General features: G+C 34.3%; 1 protein-coding gene across 3 annotated transcripts in view; it reads left to right on the forward strand.

Annotated features, from left to right (window-relative positions):
• Positions 1-17275, forward strand: part of Chd2 (chromodomain helicase DNA binding protein 2) — a 121118-nt gene that overhangs the window by 19904 nt on the left and 83939 nt on the right. For all 3 annotated transcript variants that reach the window (XM_047537822.1, XM_047537817.1, XM_047537819.1), the window contains exons 3-10: positions 82-313; positions 4506-4592; positions 6237-6298; positions 12405-12512; positions 13279-13419; positions 14536-14669; positions 15947-16172; positions 16586-16686. In XM_047537822.1, the coding sequence (XP_047393778.1) occupies positions 82-313; positions 4506-4592; positions 6237-6298; positions 12405-12512; positions 13279-13419; positions 14536-14669; positions 15947-16172; positions 16586-16686 (1091 nt within the window). The remainder of the gene's footprint in view (positions 1-81; positions 314-4505; positions 4593-6236; positions 6299-12404; positions 12513-13278; positions 13420-14535; positions 14670-15946; positions 16173-16585; positions 16687-17275) is intronic.

Below are 17275 nucleotides of genomic sequence, written 5' to 3' on the forward strand. Positions count from 1 at the left end.
CATGTGGATTTTTTAAAATACAGATTTATGTGGCAGTTCTTAAATCTCTGTCTGCCTCTCTTCTCTCTCTTTTGAATTAAGTCATTCGGCCTCTGAAGAAGCTTCAGGTTCAGATTCAGGCAGCCAGTCGGAAAGTGAGCAGGGCAGTGATCCAGGAGGTGGACATGGCAGCGAGTCGAACAGCAGTTCTGAATCTTCTGAGAGTCAGTCAGAATCTGAGAGTGAATCTGCAGGTTCCAAATCCCAACCAGTTCTTCCAGAAGCCAAAGAGAAGCCAGCATCTAAGAAGGAACGGATAGCTGATGTGAAGAAGGTACCTCCTGTGTCGTATAGTGCTGATGTGCTGCTGGCTAGGACCAGCCCCCAGACCATTATGTCCTATGAGTTTTAAAGCCACATTTTCTAATAATACAGTACTCGTGGATACATATGTGATGCTGTTCTGATTTACTAACTGTTTCAGTTAATAACCAAGCTTTAAAGAAAATCTTTAGTAACATAAACCATCTAACTGTAGGGCAAAAAGACAAATTTTTATACTTTTGGTCTTTCACTTTAAAAAATAGTTAAAAAATATTATGTTGTGCTAATATCAGAGAACACCATTGATAGTTAATAGTAACTCCTTTTGATTGCGGAGTGCAGTCATAAAGCTTAGTGATAGATAATCGTGATCGAAGTTAAGATAGTTTTTGCTAGCTGAGTAATGGAAGAGAATGCTCGCTACAGAAAAAAACGAAATCTGAATTCTTTTCTTAATAGAAAAGAGTCTTCTAGTAAAAAATGCCAAAAGGCAAAAATATGAGTTGTGTAACATTTTCTTATTGATGATAAAACTTTAAAATGCATGTCTTTTGGTTGAAAAAACGAATTACTTGGTTTAATCATCAGAATGTAGTTTTTAAAATATAATTTTGAGAGAATTATGATTGGGTCACTGAAAATACAAAACAATTGCCCTTTTTTTTTTTTTTTTTAATTTGGCATGGAGGATTAAACCTGGGGCCCTACACATGCTAGGCAAGCAATCCACCACTGAATTACACTGCCAGCCCTCAAAGACTATTTCCTTTTAAAAAAATTTACATTATAATTATCCATAGTAGTAGGATTCATTATGTCATGTCCATATATAATATTTGATTAAATCAATCTCATTCCCCAGTACCTTTCCTTTCCTTCCTCTAGACTGTTGCTTTTAAAAATTAAAAATATAGTATGTGTAAGGTTTTGAGTTCAATTTTCAGTACTGGGGGAAAAAGAATATTAATGAAATTAAAGGCTTTATGCCAAATCATTTTTTATTTAAGTTTTACTTGAAGATCTAAATCTATGTTCCGTATACTTAGATTTTCATAATATTACAAGTAGATTTAAATTACCTGCAAGTTCAACAAACCTGAACTTATAAAACAAAGCCACTTTTCACTCTTGAGCCAGATTTAGGATCAACTGTGTTATTTCAGTTCTTCTTTTCCCAGCATAATTGTTGTTTAATGGTATATGACCTTTAGGAGCTTGTGTTAGGTTGGAGAATCCTGATGGCAGTCTAAGGATAGGAAAATGAAAGATGTTCTTACGAATAAACACACCACCAGAGAAACCCCTTTCAGACACTAGAGAAACCCCTTTCAGACACTAAGTGTTGCTTCTTGTTGCTTCCTCTTTGTGGTATACCTTTTAAAAACACAGTTTAAGTGGCAACTTTTTTCAAAAAGGTCAAATAGAAATGTTACTTAGAAATTTTGTAGTGAGTATCATTAAACTCAGAAATTTGCCACCTAGTCCTATGTCAGAAGGTCTTGATCAGTGATGCTTAGAGCATAATTTCTAAGCCTGGTTTCCCCTGTACATCAGACCAGGTGTTCTTTTCAGAAAACTCCAATGATTTTTTTTTTTCTACATTTTTTTTGTTGGTGTATTATACTTGTAATATTGATGGGATTTATTATTAGGCATTTGTTTCAATACATTGTTGAATGAGATATGAACACAGATAAGTCTAGGTATAATTATCTTTCTTAGAGTAGGAGCTCTTTACATGTAGAACTAAAAGGAAACTAGAAATCATGATTTGCATAGTAAGTTTGAAGTTTTATTGAAATCTTGGTTGACTCTCTGTATTCACTACTATTATCTCTAAGATCTTAAATATTTGCCTTCTTTAACAACTAAGAAATCAGAGAAGGCATTGTCAGTATTGAATTCATATACTTAGCATGTGCAAGACCCTGGGTTCAATCCCTAACACAGTGGTGGGTGGTGGTAATGGTTGTAAGTGGACCTAGTAGCAGTCAGAATGACTGCATTGTGCCTTTAATGATGGTTACTCTAAAATGAGAACTTCATAAAATCCTTGCTTTTTGCGTACATCCTTTTCATAAGGTGACATTCTTCACCTTCTCCCTCACATTCTCTCAACAGGAGAAAAGTTCTGTTATTCAGTATGATAACTCTGCAATGTAGCTTTTTCATGGAAGAGTTGAATTAGATATTATTGGTCCTCAAAAGGACAAACACGATCACAAGATGATTTTAGGATGTAAGCATTACAGTATATTCTGTGATAAAGTTGCAATAGTTGAGCCAGAATACGTAACTAGTATATTAAAGTAATAAAACTGATTGTAGTTAAATTCAAATATGATTTAGCCATCCTTGTTAATAAAAGCTTCGTAAAAATTTGTGTTATCATGTAAATAATTTCAAAGTTCTAATAGAGGTCCCAAAAGGAGTGGGGGTGGAGTGCAGACCCACTACAGTGAAGCACTACAGTTCGGCTTGTTTTGCAGTCACTTGCTTCTTGCACATGCCTTTCCACCCACTTGATTATTTCTAATTTCTCCTGGTTAGGCCTTTTGTCTTTTAACTCTAAGATGCTGATTTTAAGATGATTAGCAAATCTGAAGACACTAAATTGCATGATTATATTGGATTGTAATTCTAAGATGCCTATTGTCCTTATTTTTTCTTAATTTTATTTTTTTTGAGGACTTGTTTTTCAGTTTACTCCTTTTTTTTTTTTTTTAAGTTATTGTTAATAATCTCCTTCCTTAGTATGGTGACATTGTTTTTTTCTAGGTTATCTTCCATCAGTTTTGTGTTTTAAGGTCCAGTTTCCATACTTTCAAGTGAAAATATTTAATCAGTCTCAGACAGTGACTTTTCCCCTTGAATATATTCTGTGGCTCTCATTTCCAAATGTTTTCATGACATTGGCTGCCATTTGTGTTTTGGTAATAAACCTATATTTCTAATTTTTTGGCTTTTAAGCATCTCTTCTACATGTTTAGCTGCTGTTAGACTTTTTTTGTGTCAGCATTCCACAATCCAAGGGAATTCCTTTTGCTTATGAGATTTTTGTTAAAAAAACAACAGAATATACTTTGTACTAGTTATCTCTGGGGAAGAGAGTGAAAAATTTTTTTTTCTTTAATCAGTCCCTTAATTTTTTAAGGCACTGGTGAGGATTGTTACTAAAAATCAAGTCATAAAAGCAAAGGGCTAATTATGGCTGGAGAATAAAAATAGATGTGCCTAGTATAAAAGGATAGTAGTGGCTCTCCTTAGAATTTCTAACTAAATGTTGGAAATATCCATTCTGCATGTATCTGGGAAATACGCAATCTGGGGAACTTAAAAAAATATGCAAATGCCCTGGTTTTTATTTCATTTGACTTGAATTTCTGAGTTGTAGTTTTGTTGTAAAAGTTGAATCTCAGGAATTAGGGAATTAAGTTGGACATGGTGTCATACGCCTGTAATCCCAGTGACTCAGGAGACCACGGCAAGGACTATTGAAAGTTGAAAGCCAGCCATAACAACTTAATGAGGTCCTAAGCAACTTAGCGAGAGCCTATCTCAAAATAAAACATAAAAACGGATGGGGATGTGGCCCAGTGTTTAAATGTCCCTGCGTTTAATCCCTAGTCCTCCCCCCCCCCAAAAAAAAAAAAAAAGAGTTGGGGAATTTAAAATTCATCAGTACAGTCTTTGTCTTTAGTGAAATTGCTGTTTTACCTAACCATGTATTCAACTCTAAGTGTGTATTTTAACAATGGGTATTATTTATTTTTGGGTACTGGGGATTGAACTTGGGGGCACTCCGTCACTGAGCCACATCCCCAGCCCTATTTTGTATTTTATTTAGAGACAGGGTCTCACTGAGTTGCTTAGTGCCTTACTTTTGCTGAGACTGTCTTTAAGTTCATGATCCTCCTGTCTCAGCCTCCCAAGCTGCTGGATTACAGGCGTGGGCAATAGTGCCCAGCTGCCTTATAATTTATTAGCCATTAAGTAATGAAGGGAATTATTAAACTTTGTGTTGTAGCATAGTAATGCTTATTCTTTTTAAAGATGGAACTTTTGTTTTCATAAACAGAACTAGTCAACCCTTTTTATATTTAATTACTTGAATTCTTTTGAATTTAAATAAATGTTTCAGTAATTTAAATTGGAAATGGGAATTAAGAAAAAAAATTCATGAATGACCTATTATTTTACAGATGTGGGAAGAATATCCTGATGTTTATGGGGTTAGGCGATCAAACAGAAGCAGACAAGAACCATCACGATTTAATATTAAGGAAGAGGTAAGAACGAAAAGTATTTTAAGGGGGATATATACATTTAAGTTCCCTATCTTAATTTATCCTTTGTGACTCTGGAATGTGTTACTATTAATAAGACTGAACTTCAGGCATGCGAGTTAAGTGACTTTAATGTGAGGTTTCTGTGACCGAACACAATAATTAAATACAAGAAACTTAACAAAAATATAATAGTGAATGTTCCAGTAGGATATTAGGATATTAAATCAGACCTCAAATTTTTTTAAGTAAATTTTCTCAGTGAAATTGATTATAGCAAGACAGTTTTTTTAAAGACCTCTTCTAAATCTAGATTTGGTTAAACAAGTAACTGTGTTTGATGAACAAAGAGAACAATGGAAAGTTTTGGACTTTTTTTGAGAAAGGAAAGGAGGAGAGAGTTTTTCATTTAAGTAATGTATTTTATCTAATTTCTGTAAATTTAGTTTCCTAGATAATTTTTAGTATGAGATATAAAACTAGTTTCCAACATATTCAATCTCTGATCTAATTGGGAGAGATTGAATAGATTGGTGATTTTTAAAACTGGTATTATGTACTGGATTTGCTTATATATAGAATCAGACTTTTTTTACCTTTCTCAGATTGTGTGATACTTTTGTGGATTCTTATCTCTATTTTAGATTTATAGACTAGATTCTGAAGAGATACTCTTGTCTTAGTTAAGTGTCCCCTTTCTGCCTTCTTAGGAGGACTTTGATATTCTTAGCTATATAACATTCTTCTGATGAAAGTTATAATTTTGATAGTCAAAGGTTAGTGAATTGGATATGGGTTTTTGATAAATGTCTTTAAGAATCTAATTCACCCTAACATCTGCATTATATTTGTGATGTTTGATTTTGAATGACCTCTGAACTGGTTTGCTTTTGCTTTCCTTTTTCGTAGTGTCTGGCACTAGGTTACTGAGCCATACTTTGTATAACCAGTCACATAGTTGTGTAAATCTTTTTCTTCATTCTCAGTAGGACACAATACTAACAGGAATACTTTGCCATTTTGCTAATTTTTGGGGAAAAAAAGCTGTTCAAATGTCTGTGACTGTAAACTTGTCTTGACCTAGTGCTGTTAGCAGAGCACTTTCGGCTCATGATTAAACTTGCTTTTTAATAAGGTTCAAAATGAATAGATGAGCAGTCAAAAGCTTTAAGGCACACTGACTAAATTTGGTATTTTTATTGATATCTTGGCTCTGTCGTATCTAGTATGGTTGCCACATGTCTTTTTTAAATCTTATGTTCATTAGAATTAGGTAGAATTTAAAATTCTATTCAGTAGTCACACAAGCCACATTTGAAGTATCTAGTAGTCGCATATGGTTGACTACCATATTGGACATGGCAGATATTTACATCATTGCAGAAAATTTTATTAGATGTTGTTATTCTGGAAGTCAAGCTGAGGTAGATACTTTCTGGCTTTAGACCTAAGTAACAGAGAGAGACATTAATTTTTAAAGCAAAAGAAGAGTGAGATCCACCAAACAAGCGCATAGATTTTTTTTTCTGTCTAAAATCTCATATTGAATAATGCTATATTGAACAGATTGTTGAACCAGGAGGTAGCATTGTCCCAATGAACTGTACATTAAAATCTGTAATCATTTTTCCCCCTCACACACTGAAGGCAAGTAGCGGGTCTGAGAGTGGGAGCCCAAAAAGAAGAGGCCAGAGGCAGCTGAAAAAACAGTAAGTCTTTCATGGGGGAAATTACTTAATCTGATAGTTTCAAACATGTCAGCATTCTAGGATAGCATTCATCGTGTCTTCAGTCTGTCCCAGGTCTGAGTCTGCTTTTGTTTCTCTTATGAACTTGGGTGACTGTTGTCCTGCTCTGTTGTAGCAGTAGAAGCATTTGAAGCTAGAACTTAGTTTAACACATGGAAGGGTTCTACATGTGCTTGGGCTGTTGCCTGGGGCAGACTCCAGCTTCTTCCATCTGGTTATAGCCTAAGTAGCTCAGTTAAATTTTTCTTAAAAATGTATATTCTAATTAATTAATAAACAAAGAACAAATTTAAATTTGCCATTTTTTTTTCTCTTTATAATTTGTCCTTTATGTTGGTAGAATTATATTGATTGGGTACCCATTTTGATAGGAAATTATATAGTATTGTTTCCATATAGTTTTTAATATTGTAGTTCATAGACCAGATAATTTTAATTTGAGGCTAAATGTAAAATTACTTTGTAACAGAGGTTATGTGCTCATTTTTTATTTATTTATTTTTTTAAATATGTATTTAGTTGTGTAGTTTAGTTATTATTTATATGTGGTGCTGAGAATTGAACCCAGTGCCTCACACATGCTAGGCAAGCGCTCTGCCACTGAGCTACAATCTTAGCCTGATATGTTCATTATTTTTTAACTTAAAAAATTCTGCTTACATTGTGAAAATTTGATTTTTGAGAAATCATTTTTAAAACCTTCTTTTGGAGGGTACAGTTCCTTTGATTATATGAATTCTGTACATCATCTAAAAAAAATCTAGATATTTAAAACTTTGCAGATCAGTTTAGAATTCTTGTGTTAATTATCTGTGGCTTCTATTAGGAGTTCCAATTGCATACTCTCTGATTCTGAAGTATTACTAATTTTTAATTACTTTAAAGTCTTTTAGTACTAGTAAAGATTAGTAGTAATTAAAAAAGTAGTCTGGGCTGAGCACAATGGCACATGCTTGTAATCCCAGTGGCTTGGGAGACTGAGATAGGAGGATCGTGAGTTCAAAGCCAGCCTCCCCAGAATCAAGGTGCTAAGCAACTCATTGAGACCCTGTCTTTAAATAAAATACAAAATAGGAGTGGGGATGTGGCTCAGTGACCAAGTACCCCTGAGTTCAATCCCCAGTACACGCCCCACCCCTCCAAAAAAAAGTAGTCTAAGGTAATAATATGAGTGTTTTAAACAGATTTCCTTATCTTTCCGTCTAAGATAGAGTAATACTAATTTGGCCTACCCAACAGAGTTATAGAAACTGTGCTAAGATTTTGTGACGTTTAATGTAGATTATTATAGTACTTTGTAGAGAAGTCAAGTATTTAATATTAATTTGTCGTGCTAGAGTACATCCAATTTCCATTTTTGTTTTAAATACTTACTTACAGTTGGAGAAATAGCAATTGTAAACAGACTCAGACTTTTTGACATTTTGGAAGACTTTTTTCCCTCCCTCTGTCCGTATTTGGGAGATTGTTCTCTGTTTACTGATTTAATGGTTTTTTTGGTGATCTTTTCTGAAATGGGTACCTTGATCACTTTGTAGAAAGATACATGACTTGTCTTAGCAGGTGCCCTCTGATGATCTAAGCAAGGGATTGTCTTCTCATTTCCTTTTTTGTTGTAGATGTACTCTTTATATGTATTTATATGTACATACACACAGTTTTTTTCTGAACCATTTGAGACTAAAGTTTATACTTCATGGACTTTTATCCCTAAGCATTTTTTTTTTTTTTTTTTTTGCGGATTTGAACCCAGGGCCTTGTGCTTGAGAGGCAAGCATTCAACCAGCTGAGCTATATCCCCAGCCCTATCCCTAAGTATTTCTTAAGAACAAGAACAGTTTCAACTTAAATTGATTTTAAACATTTTGAAGTACTTTTATCTAATTCATTTTTCAGTTTTGTCAGTTGACCCATTTTTCTACTACCAGTACAGGATTCATTGTAGCATCAAATGCTGTATTTAGTTGTCAGGTTTCTTTTATCTGGAGCATTTTTATAGCCTTTCTTTGCTTTTGTGGCATTGATATTTTTTAAGAATGCATTCTTAAAAGGGAATAGGTTCTTTTGAGAATTAAGAAGAGACTCCCCAGAGTTATAATGTATAAGCAATATTTAAGCTTAGATTGGTTTACTTAGCACTATGGGCCTGCACAATATTTAAAAGTGTTTTTTGAAGTAGCAGTATTGACTATTGAGGGATTTTGAGTAGGAATCTGTATTTTTGGCGTATTTTGAGAAAATCTATCAAAGCTGATCCACGTACTAGTGAGGGGCCATGAGTTCTCCATTTTGTCCTTCTTGCAGTTCCTTACCTGGCTCAAGTAGGAATTTAAGATTGTAACTGCTGACTTAAAGTCATATATATAAACAAAAATTTGGATTTTATTCAACCCACTCATGCTGTTTAAATCATTGAATTCTTTTTAAAATGCAATACCTGTCAATATTGTCCACATTTGGGCAGTGTTGTTTATAATTTCTGCTGACATTATGGCCAAGTAGTGCTTAATGACACTGCAATGTTTCCAGAATCCAAATAGAATGTGAAAATTTTGGTCATAACAATGCAAAGTTTTTCTCATGGGATCAAAATTACTTATTCCTTTCCAGTGTTTTGAATTGGGAATCTGTCACAAACCTGTGACACAGTGGAAGAGACTTCTTGTTTACCCCAGATTGGAATTGTTTATTATAGGTATTTTCTCTTGGGAAAGTTTTGAAAATTAAAAGAAGTTAATAAAGTAGAAGAGAAGGGAGTTCTCTTCTCTAGGCTCTTAGAGATGTTTAATAGTGAGACTGCAACTCTTGGCCACAGTTTGGGCCCATACTATTTAAATGTGACTTTTGCTCATTACTTATTTCATATTTGTTTAGATCGGATTTGCCTCTCTCAGGATTGTGTTCTCCTAACCACTATACCCATTAATTTACATTCAGATTTCTTATTCATGTTTATTACCTTGGGGGCATCCTTTGGGTAAATCTTGGTGTTTTTTTCATCAATTCCCAAGATTTTGGGGAAAAATTCCATTGATTCCCTCTTAAAGCTAGCTATGACAATTCTAATTTCTTTTGGTGTATGTTAAACATTTTTTACTCATGGTATCCTATCTTAGATTCCTCTTCAGTGTAGCTGAACTTAAACAACATATGGCTTTTGGGGTTTCTTTATAAAATTTACATTTTATAAGAAGCCAACAGAGAGGCAAGTGGATAGCAGATTCGTATGCTAGAGAGCCCTATACATCTGTAGCATTATAAAGTAATCTTTCTATAACTGATAATCACCTCACCCCTTCTGCAAATGATGTGATATTACTGATCCTAACTTTCTTCTTTCTTGTTCTTGAAAATTAAAACTTGAGATAATTTATTCAGTTTTAAATATATATACACATTCACTCAGGCCTTTTAAACCTCCAGTGGTCCAGATCCTCCTGAAATGTGTAAGATTGGCTTTAATTTTTCCTTACATTTTTGTCTTCAATGGGTTTGATTTAGAGTAGTAGGCTTTGCTCTGTGGCCAAGCATTTTGTTCTCATTGGGCTTTAGTTTCTTCTTCTGGGAGGAAGGCTTTAGACCAGGTGATTTGCTAAAGTTTTCTTTTTAAAAAATTTTCTTATTTTAAAAGCTTCTAAATCCTCCTGGTTATTAATAAATTAGTAATTTAGCTGGAAAACTCTGACTTCAGTGTATTTTCCTCAGGGCCTGCTGCCATTTTAGCTTTCTATACTTAGAGAAGTGGACCTCACTGATGGCCCTGGTTTAGGTTATCATTTCCTGGAGGAGATACATAAATTCAAAATAATACTTGACTTTTGTTTTCGTCAGCTATTTTCGCATTTGTGACTAAAAGACCCAACGAGAACAATTGTAAAGGAGGAAAAATTTATTTAGGTGCTCATGAGTATAGAGGTCTTAATCCATGGACAGCAGACTTCATTGTTTGGGGCTTGAGGTGAGGCAGAACATCATGGTGGACGAATGTGGCAGAGGGAATCAGCTCACATGATGATAAGAAATCAGAGAGGCTTCCCTCACCAGAGAACAAAATATGCTCCCCTAAGGTATGCCCCCAATGACCCTCCTCCTATAGCCAACCTTACACCCTATCCATCTTCAATTTCCACTCAGTTAATCCCATTATGGAATTAATTCACCGATTGGATTAAGGCTCTCGTAACCCAGTCATTTTTCTTCTAAACTATCTTGCATTGTCTCACACATGAACTTTTGGGGTACACTTCACATCCAAACCATAACAATTTTGGATCTTTCTTATCCTGATATATGCTTCCTTGGATCTTAATTGTTCATGTATTTTCAAATGTGTTTTTGTGAAACCACTCTTCTTCAGTTTGACTATGCGAGCTTCTTCTGAGGGGTAAACTGATTAGTATGTGATTCAGAGGAGACTACAGACCCATGTGCCATTCTCCCAGTTGCAGGGGACATCTTCCTTCCTTCCTTTCTTTCTGGCAATCACTTTCTATCCTTGAATTCTTATTCATTGTACTTGTCTATAGGGAAGCAGGATAAGACAGGTAATCAGAGTGTGGTTAAATATAAGAAAGTTTTTGTTTTAGATGTATGATATTTAGATATTGGATATTAGCCAATAACTAAAAGATCTTACCAGCCTGTGCCCTACCTGTCTGAATGATAGATCAATATGACTCATTCATTAATCAGTTTCTTTGCTTAATAGAAGAACATCTTCCATTTGCCAGGCTTTGTGCTAAGCTCTGATACAAAGGTGAAAAAGATGGATATGAAAGCACACAGTACTAGTAGAATTTGAGTAATATCCATAAAAGTGCTCCACTGCCTTTTCATTGAAGCTTGAATTTTTTTTCCCCCTTAAGCTTCACCCAGTTCAGGTATAGGGTAACTCGTGCAACTTTTAGGAAGAGTCTCAGGAATCTGCAGAGTAACCCCCTTGGAATGAGTTTTCACTATTACCTATTCTCCTATGAAGAGTATTGGTTTGACTTTTCAGTTCTATAACAGGTAACTTTATTGTGACCACATTATCTATAAAGGGACCCAGAGGAATAGTGGTAATTATTTTGTATATAGAGAAACATTTGCCTCCAAGTTTCTTTTTCTAGGTTATTTAATACCCAGTAGTTGTTACATGTTCTTTTACTCCTCCCTACAGGTGAGAAAATGAGCAAGGTCTTTGTAGTATCTGGTTTGGTCTTTTTTAAAATTTTATTTATTTATTTATTGTAGATGAACATTATACCTTTATTTTATTTATTTATTTTCATGTGGTGCTGAGAATTGAACCCAGTGTCTCACTTGTGCTAGGCAAGCGTTGCATCACTGAACCACAACCCCAGCCCCTGGTTTGGTCTTTAAGTAGGCTAAAACTGTTTGAGGTCCAAGGATACCAACAAGCCTTCTCAAGCCTTCTAAATTCTAAAGGGGCAAAAGAATACTTACCTTATCTAATAATTATTAAAAACTACATCTTTAGCTAACAGATTAGTTGGGTGGTAGATTTACCATTGAAAAATAATTTCAGGGACCTTCCATAAATATATTCTGAAGACTTAAAATATTTAATAGAAAGGTTCTCCAATTTATACTCAGTACTAGCATTATGTGTGAATTTGTTAAAATTCAAAGTTTTAGTCCTCACCTGAGACCTCCTGAATTAAGGGCCCAGAAATCTTTTGTAACAAGCCTTTTAGGTGCTTCTGATGCATGCCTAAACTTTGGAAGCACTGATCTAGTAAATATTTTGGTTTAATTCTTGTCAATAACATAATAGTAAATAAAAAAAATGAGAAATTTAACATTTTCCCTCAAAACAAATTGTTTGAAAAATACACCCACAGTTTCCATTGTTTGTTTATTTGTGAGATGAATTAGGAATAGATATGTAGTCCAGGGAGGATCACAACCAAAATTTAAATAGAGCTAAAAATAAACCTCCTTTAGCATGATATCTCAGATATGCATGTTCTGCCTTTTAGATAATCATATTGAATTTGTTTTGTCAGATTGTTTAGCTTGAATATTTCAGAAAAAAATTATTTTGTTTTGCTTTTGATTGCAGAGAAAAATGGAAACGGGAGCCCTCAGAAGATGAACAGGATCAGGGTACCAGTGCAGAGAGTGAACAAGAACACAAAAAAGTGAAAGCCAGAAGACCTGTCCCCAGAAGGTATGCTGTTGGCTTCAGACCTCTGCTTCTGGATAAGCTCAGTTTGCATTACATACATTGGGAAGGATGGTGCCTTGCAGGAATGAGAGCCATAAGCAAATAGGAGGAGTTGCGATTCTGAATTTTGAATGTCTGTGGTTCAGTTTGTGCTAGCCTGTATCCTCAGCAAGCGGTTAAATGACTGGTCTACTTATATTAATTGCGGGTGTTTTTGTGAATTGTAGCTTCAACAGTGAATTTTATTGTTTCTCCATGGCAGCCTAGTTATAGGGGTGGAGGTAAACTTATCTTCCACTTAAATAAAAAAAGTCCCTGTGTGTTTGGCCAAGTTACAAGTTCTTTGTGGGAAAACTAATTCTTAAGTTTGAAACACTATTTAGCTGACTTAAAACATACTTGATTCTTAATATCCTATTCATAAAAATCTGTATATAACATTAAGCAGAAAATCTAATTGTTTGAAGATGAAGATAGTCTGAGATGGCAGCAAATTTTGGTAATGTTTGATCAGACAGATGGCAGTCTCAGGTAATGATAACAGGAAAAGGAAGGCAGACTATCCCCAGGAAAATTTACCTTCTTGTGTGCGTGCTAGAGTGAGCACTCTACCACTGAGCTGTGCCCCATCACAGAAATATATTTTTAACATTTGCCAAGTGACTCATATATGTACCACTATTCTGGGAAATATCTTTATATAGATTTGAAGTAGATTTCACATGTAAGAATAAAAACTTTGCCTTTTTTTTTTTTCTTCTCATTCTAGGACCGTTCCCAAAGCTCGGGTTAAAAAGCAACCTAAGGCTCAGCGTGGAAAGAAAAAGAAGCAAGATTCTTCTGATGATGATGATGAAGATGATGAAGCTCCCAAAAGGCAGACTCGTAGAAGAGCAGCTAAGAATGTTAGGTAAGTTGTGCCTCAGAAGTTTTCATTGGTGTGAGGGTAAGAGTGTAATAAGTTAGATCTTGGTTTTCATGAGTCCAGGATTTTGCATTGGATAGATAAAAATAACATACTATATCCTAAAGTTGCTTTCAGAAGTCTGGTTAGTTTTCTTGGAAAAGGAATAGTGTTGAGCCAAGAGGAATGGGAAATAATAGCAATAGGTCACTTTAAACTGCTTCAAGTTCATGTTCTTAGTGGCATTGTCTGCATTTTACTAACATTCTTTAAGGAACAATGTTCGGATTTTATTGTCACTTCTTAAATAGTCTTTTTTTGTGTGTTTGGTGCTAGGGATTGAACCTAGGACCTCATACATGGTAGGCAAGCACTCTATCATGGAGCTATATCCCTAGCCTTTTAATTACTCTTTTGAATTTTGTGGTTTGGTTTACATATTGCTATTTAATATTTTATCAAATTTAGTAATAAGATGTGAAGCATTAATAGAAAGTGAAATACATAGATTCAAACATTAATATACTAATTTATAGTCTGAAGGATATTTAATTTTTAGAACATATGCAGATTTTTTGTGTTATACCTAGAGTTCTGGTGATATTAATTTCTTGTCCAGTATGTCCAACTAATAATTACAAACTAGGACTCAGCTTTGTATATGCCTGTGTATAGCTTAGCAGTTTTTCTCATTATAATAATACAAGGTTAAAACATTTAAATTTAGGTGTTACTTTTTCTCCAATGAAATAATTACAGTTTTTTTCTTTCATTGTGGGTTTTCTTTGTGATAGTTTATTATGTGGTAATAATTTCATACTAAAAAATGATAAAAAATAGGCATGTACTTGTAATTTGTATTATTGTAATTTCCTTACATAAATTAGTGCAAATATATTGTTTTCATTTTGAAATGTGAGTTAGCCTTTTTAACAGTTAATCAAAGACTGTGAATCCATACTTCAGTGGGAGAAAAATTGTTGAGACCAGTGAATGGGAAATCTGTAAAGTAGTATGTTGGAACCAAAGGAATGTGGTTCCTTTATCTGGTGATATTGTAAATGGAGGTGTTTAATCCTTAAACTATAGTTTCTCAGTTATTCAGTATTAATTCTTATGCAGTTATAAAGAAGATGATGACTTTGAGACTGATTCAGATGATCTCATTGAAATGACTGGAGAAGGAGTTGATGAACAGCAAGATAATAGTGAAACTATTGAAAAAGTTTTAGATTCAAGATTGGGAAAGAAAGGAGGTATGTGTCTTTGGGAAGCAAAGCATTTTGAAATCTGCTTATTAAGGCCCAGATTTTATGTATTTTAACCTGAATGTGATACATTTCAGGCAACAGTTACATTTGTTGTGAACTGTGGATATCTGGTTGTGCTAATCATGTTTCAAGATGAGGACAAAGGAGTACATCCTGTATGTGTTTGATATTTTAAATTAAGCTAGTAAAGATAAGTTAGTTCTCTATGGAGCAGTGATATAGTAGAAATACTGCTTTTTTTTTTTTTTTTTAAGATACTGCTTATTAACCTTCAACAAATCTGTTTAGGTGTTTTTGAATTTCTTTTTAAAATTATCAAACTGATCAAATATATATTTGATACTAGCAAAAAAATTTTAGAAATTATCTGAGATATTTCATAACTCTTTAATCTTTTTTTGGTCTTTCAATTTGGCTTCACTTGAGGTGAAGAGAAACGAGAATTAATGGAAAGATTTGAGAGGATGAGAAAGCAGGGGGGGGATTTCAATTTTCTGTTCTTATTCCTGGCAATAGGTATTTTTTGTTCAGTTTTGAGTTAGGAGGACCCTCCCCATCCCCTCAAAAAAGGCTCATACTGTTTTGTTTTTCCTTTTTATTATGTTTGGACATTGGTCAAAGGGTTTCTTTTTTTTCCCCTGCAGACTTCAGAATACTTTTTTTCTTTTTGATACTGGGGATTGAAGCCAGGATCTTGTGCATGCTAGGTGAACGCTCTGCCACTGAGCTTTATGTGTAGCCCTTTTAAAACAATTTATTTTGAGACAGATTCTGGCATAGGATTAAGCTTGAACTTGTCATACTCCCTTTTCAGGCCCCAAATAGCTGAAATTACAGGTGTACACTCTCATACCTAACGAGAGTATGTTTTAAAACATAAGTCAGGTCAGCTCTTTTTATTTTGATTTTGTTTTTGTGGTACTAAGAATTAAACCCAGGGCTTAGTGGATTCTAGGAAGCACTCCACCACTGAGCTACACTGCAGCTCTGGATTAGTATTTTGAAAATATTTGAAATTATTGATCAGTTCCATCTTGTGTTGTGAGTTTATGCTTATTTCAAGTCCGAGTATTTATTTCATGGTTCTTCTTAAGAAGCTCTAGACGGTTGCTCACTTAGGAAGCTTTTTAGTGTCTGGTTTTATAATATCTTTCTTTTTCTGAGGTGCTGGGAATCATACCCAGGGCTTTGTACCTGCTAGGGAAGCAGTCCCACTGATCTATAGTCAATACTCTTTAAAATTTAACTGAATCCTTTTGCAGCCACTGGAGCTTCTACTACTGTATATGCTATTGAAGCTAATGGAGACCCTAGTGGTGACTTTGACCCTGAAAAGGATGAAGGTGAAATTCAGTACCTCATCAAATGGAAAGGCTGGTCTTACATTCACAGCACATGGGAGAGTGAAGAATCCTTACAGCAACAGAAGGTGAAGGGTCTAAAAAAACTAGAGAATTTCAAGAAGAAAGAAGATGAAATCAAACAATGGTATGTTCCTATTGTGGATTAAATAGATGTTTGCACCCTGAAAGAAAGGAGGACTATCACAACTATCTATGATCTCCGAGCTTGTCTTTATCAAGTGAACACAGAGTCAACGGTAGTTCTCTTTTGCAGCCCATACTTTATAACAGTTAGTTGTACTGTGGTTAGACTGTGGTGACTTAGACATGAAGCATTAATATTTTAGAACTCTCTGGGTTATGATACATTTAAAACTAATCATAGTTTTACATAATTTTCAGTATATGTTTTAAAAAAATTTCATGCCTAATTACTAGTAAAGATTGCTAAAAGTACAGTACGTTTTAGCTTTTGTACTTTGAATTTTTGCTGTGATAACGTGTATAGATCCCCTAAATCTAATTGGTATGTGCTTTTTCTGTTTGTTTTCTCTCTAGGCTAGGAAAAGTTTCTCCTGAAGATGTGGAATATTTCAATTGCCAACAGGAACTGGCTTCAGAGTTGAATAAACAATATCAGATAGTAGAAAGAGTAATAGGTAAATACATAGAAACTTACTTTAGCCAAATTTGAACTCAAAGATTAATGACTTCTGTTTTTAGGATAATGTAAATTAAAAGTTGTGTTCTCTAGTTTTACTTCTTGAGAGTAGGCACAGGTTATTTTAAAGGAAAAGCTAATAAAATTTGTTCATAGATTTGGGTGTGAAAGTGAAAGAGATGTCGAGGTGATGTCAAGGTATTTGGCTTGAATGTAAAGATAAAAGGAGGAATTGATCTTTGGAACAGAAATAAAGAGTTTAGTTTGATATTTATAAATTTGATATACTGTTTAGTCATCTATAAGAGGAGAATATTTTGAAGGAGGGAATGTGTATGAGCCATGGGTATAGCTCCTTTAGTTTGGGCTAAAGATTTAAATTTGGGTTTTTATCAGTATATAGGTAGGTTTTTTTTTTTTTTTAATGGTACCAGAGATTGAACCCAGGGCTACTTAACTACCGAGCTACATCCCCAGCCCTTTTTATCATTTTATTTTTAGATCAGGTCTTGTTAAGTTGCTTAGGGACTCCCTAAGTTGCTGAGGCTGGCTTTGAACTTAAGATCTGCCTCAACCTCCCATATTGC

The sequence above is a fragment of the Sciurus carolinensis genome, chromosome 2 (genome assembly GCF_902686445.1).
Source record: "Sciurus carolinensis chromosome 2, mSciCar1.2, whole genome shotgun sequence".
Lineage (NCBI taxonomy): Eukaryota > Metazoa > Chordata > Mammalia > Rodentia > Sciuridae > Sciurus > Sciurus carolinensis.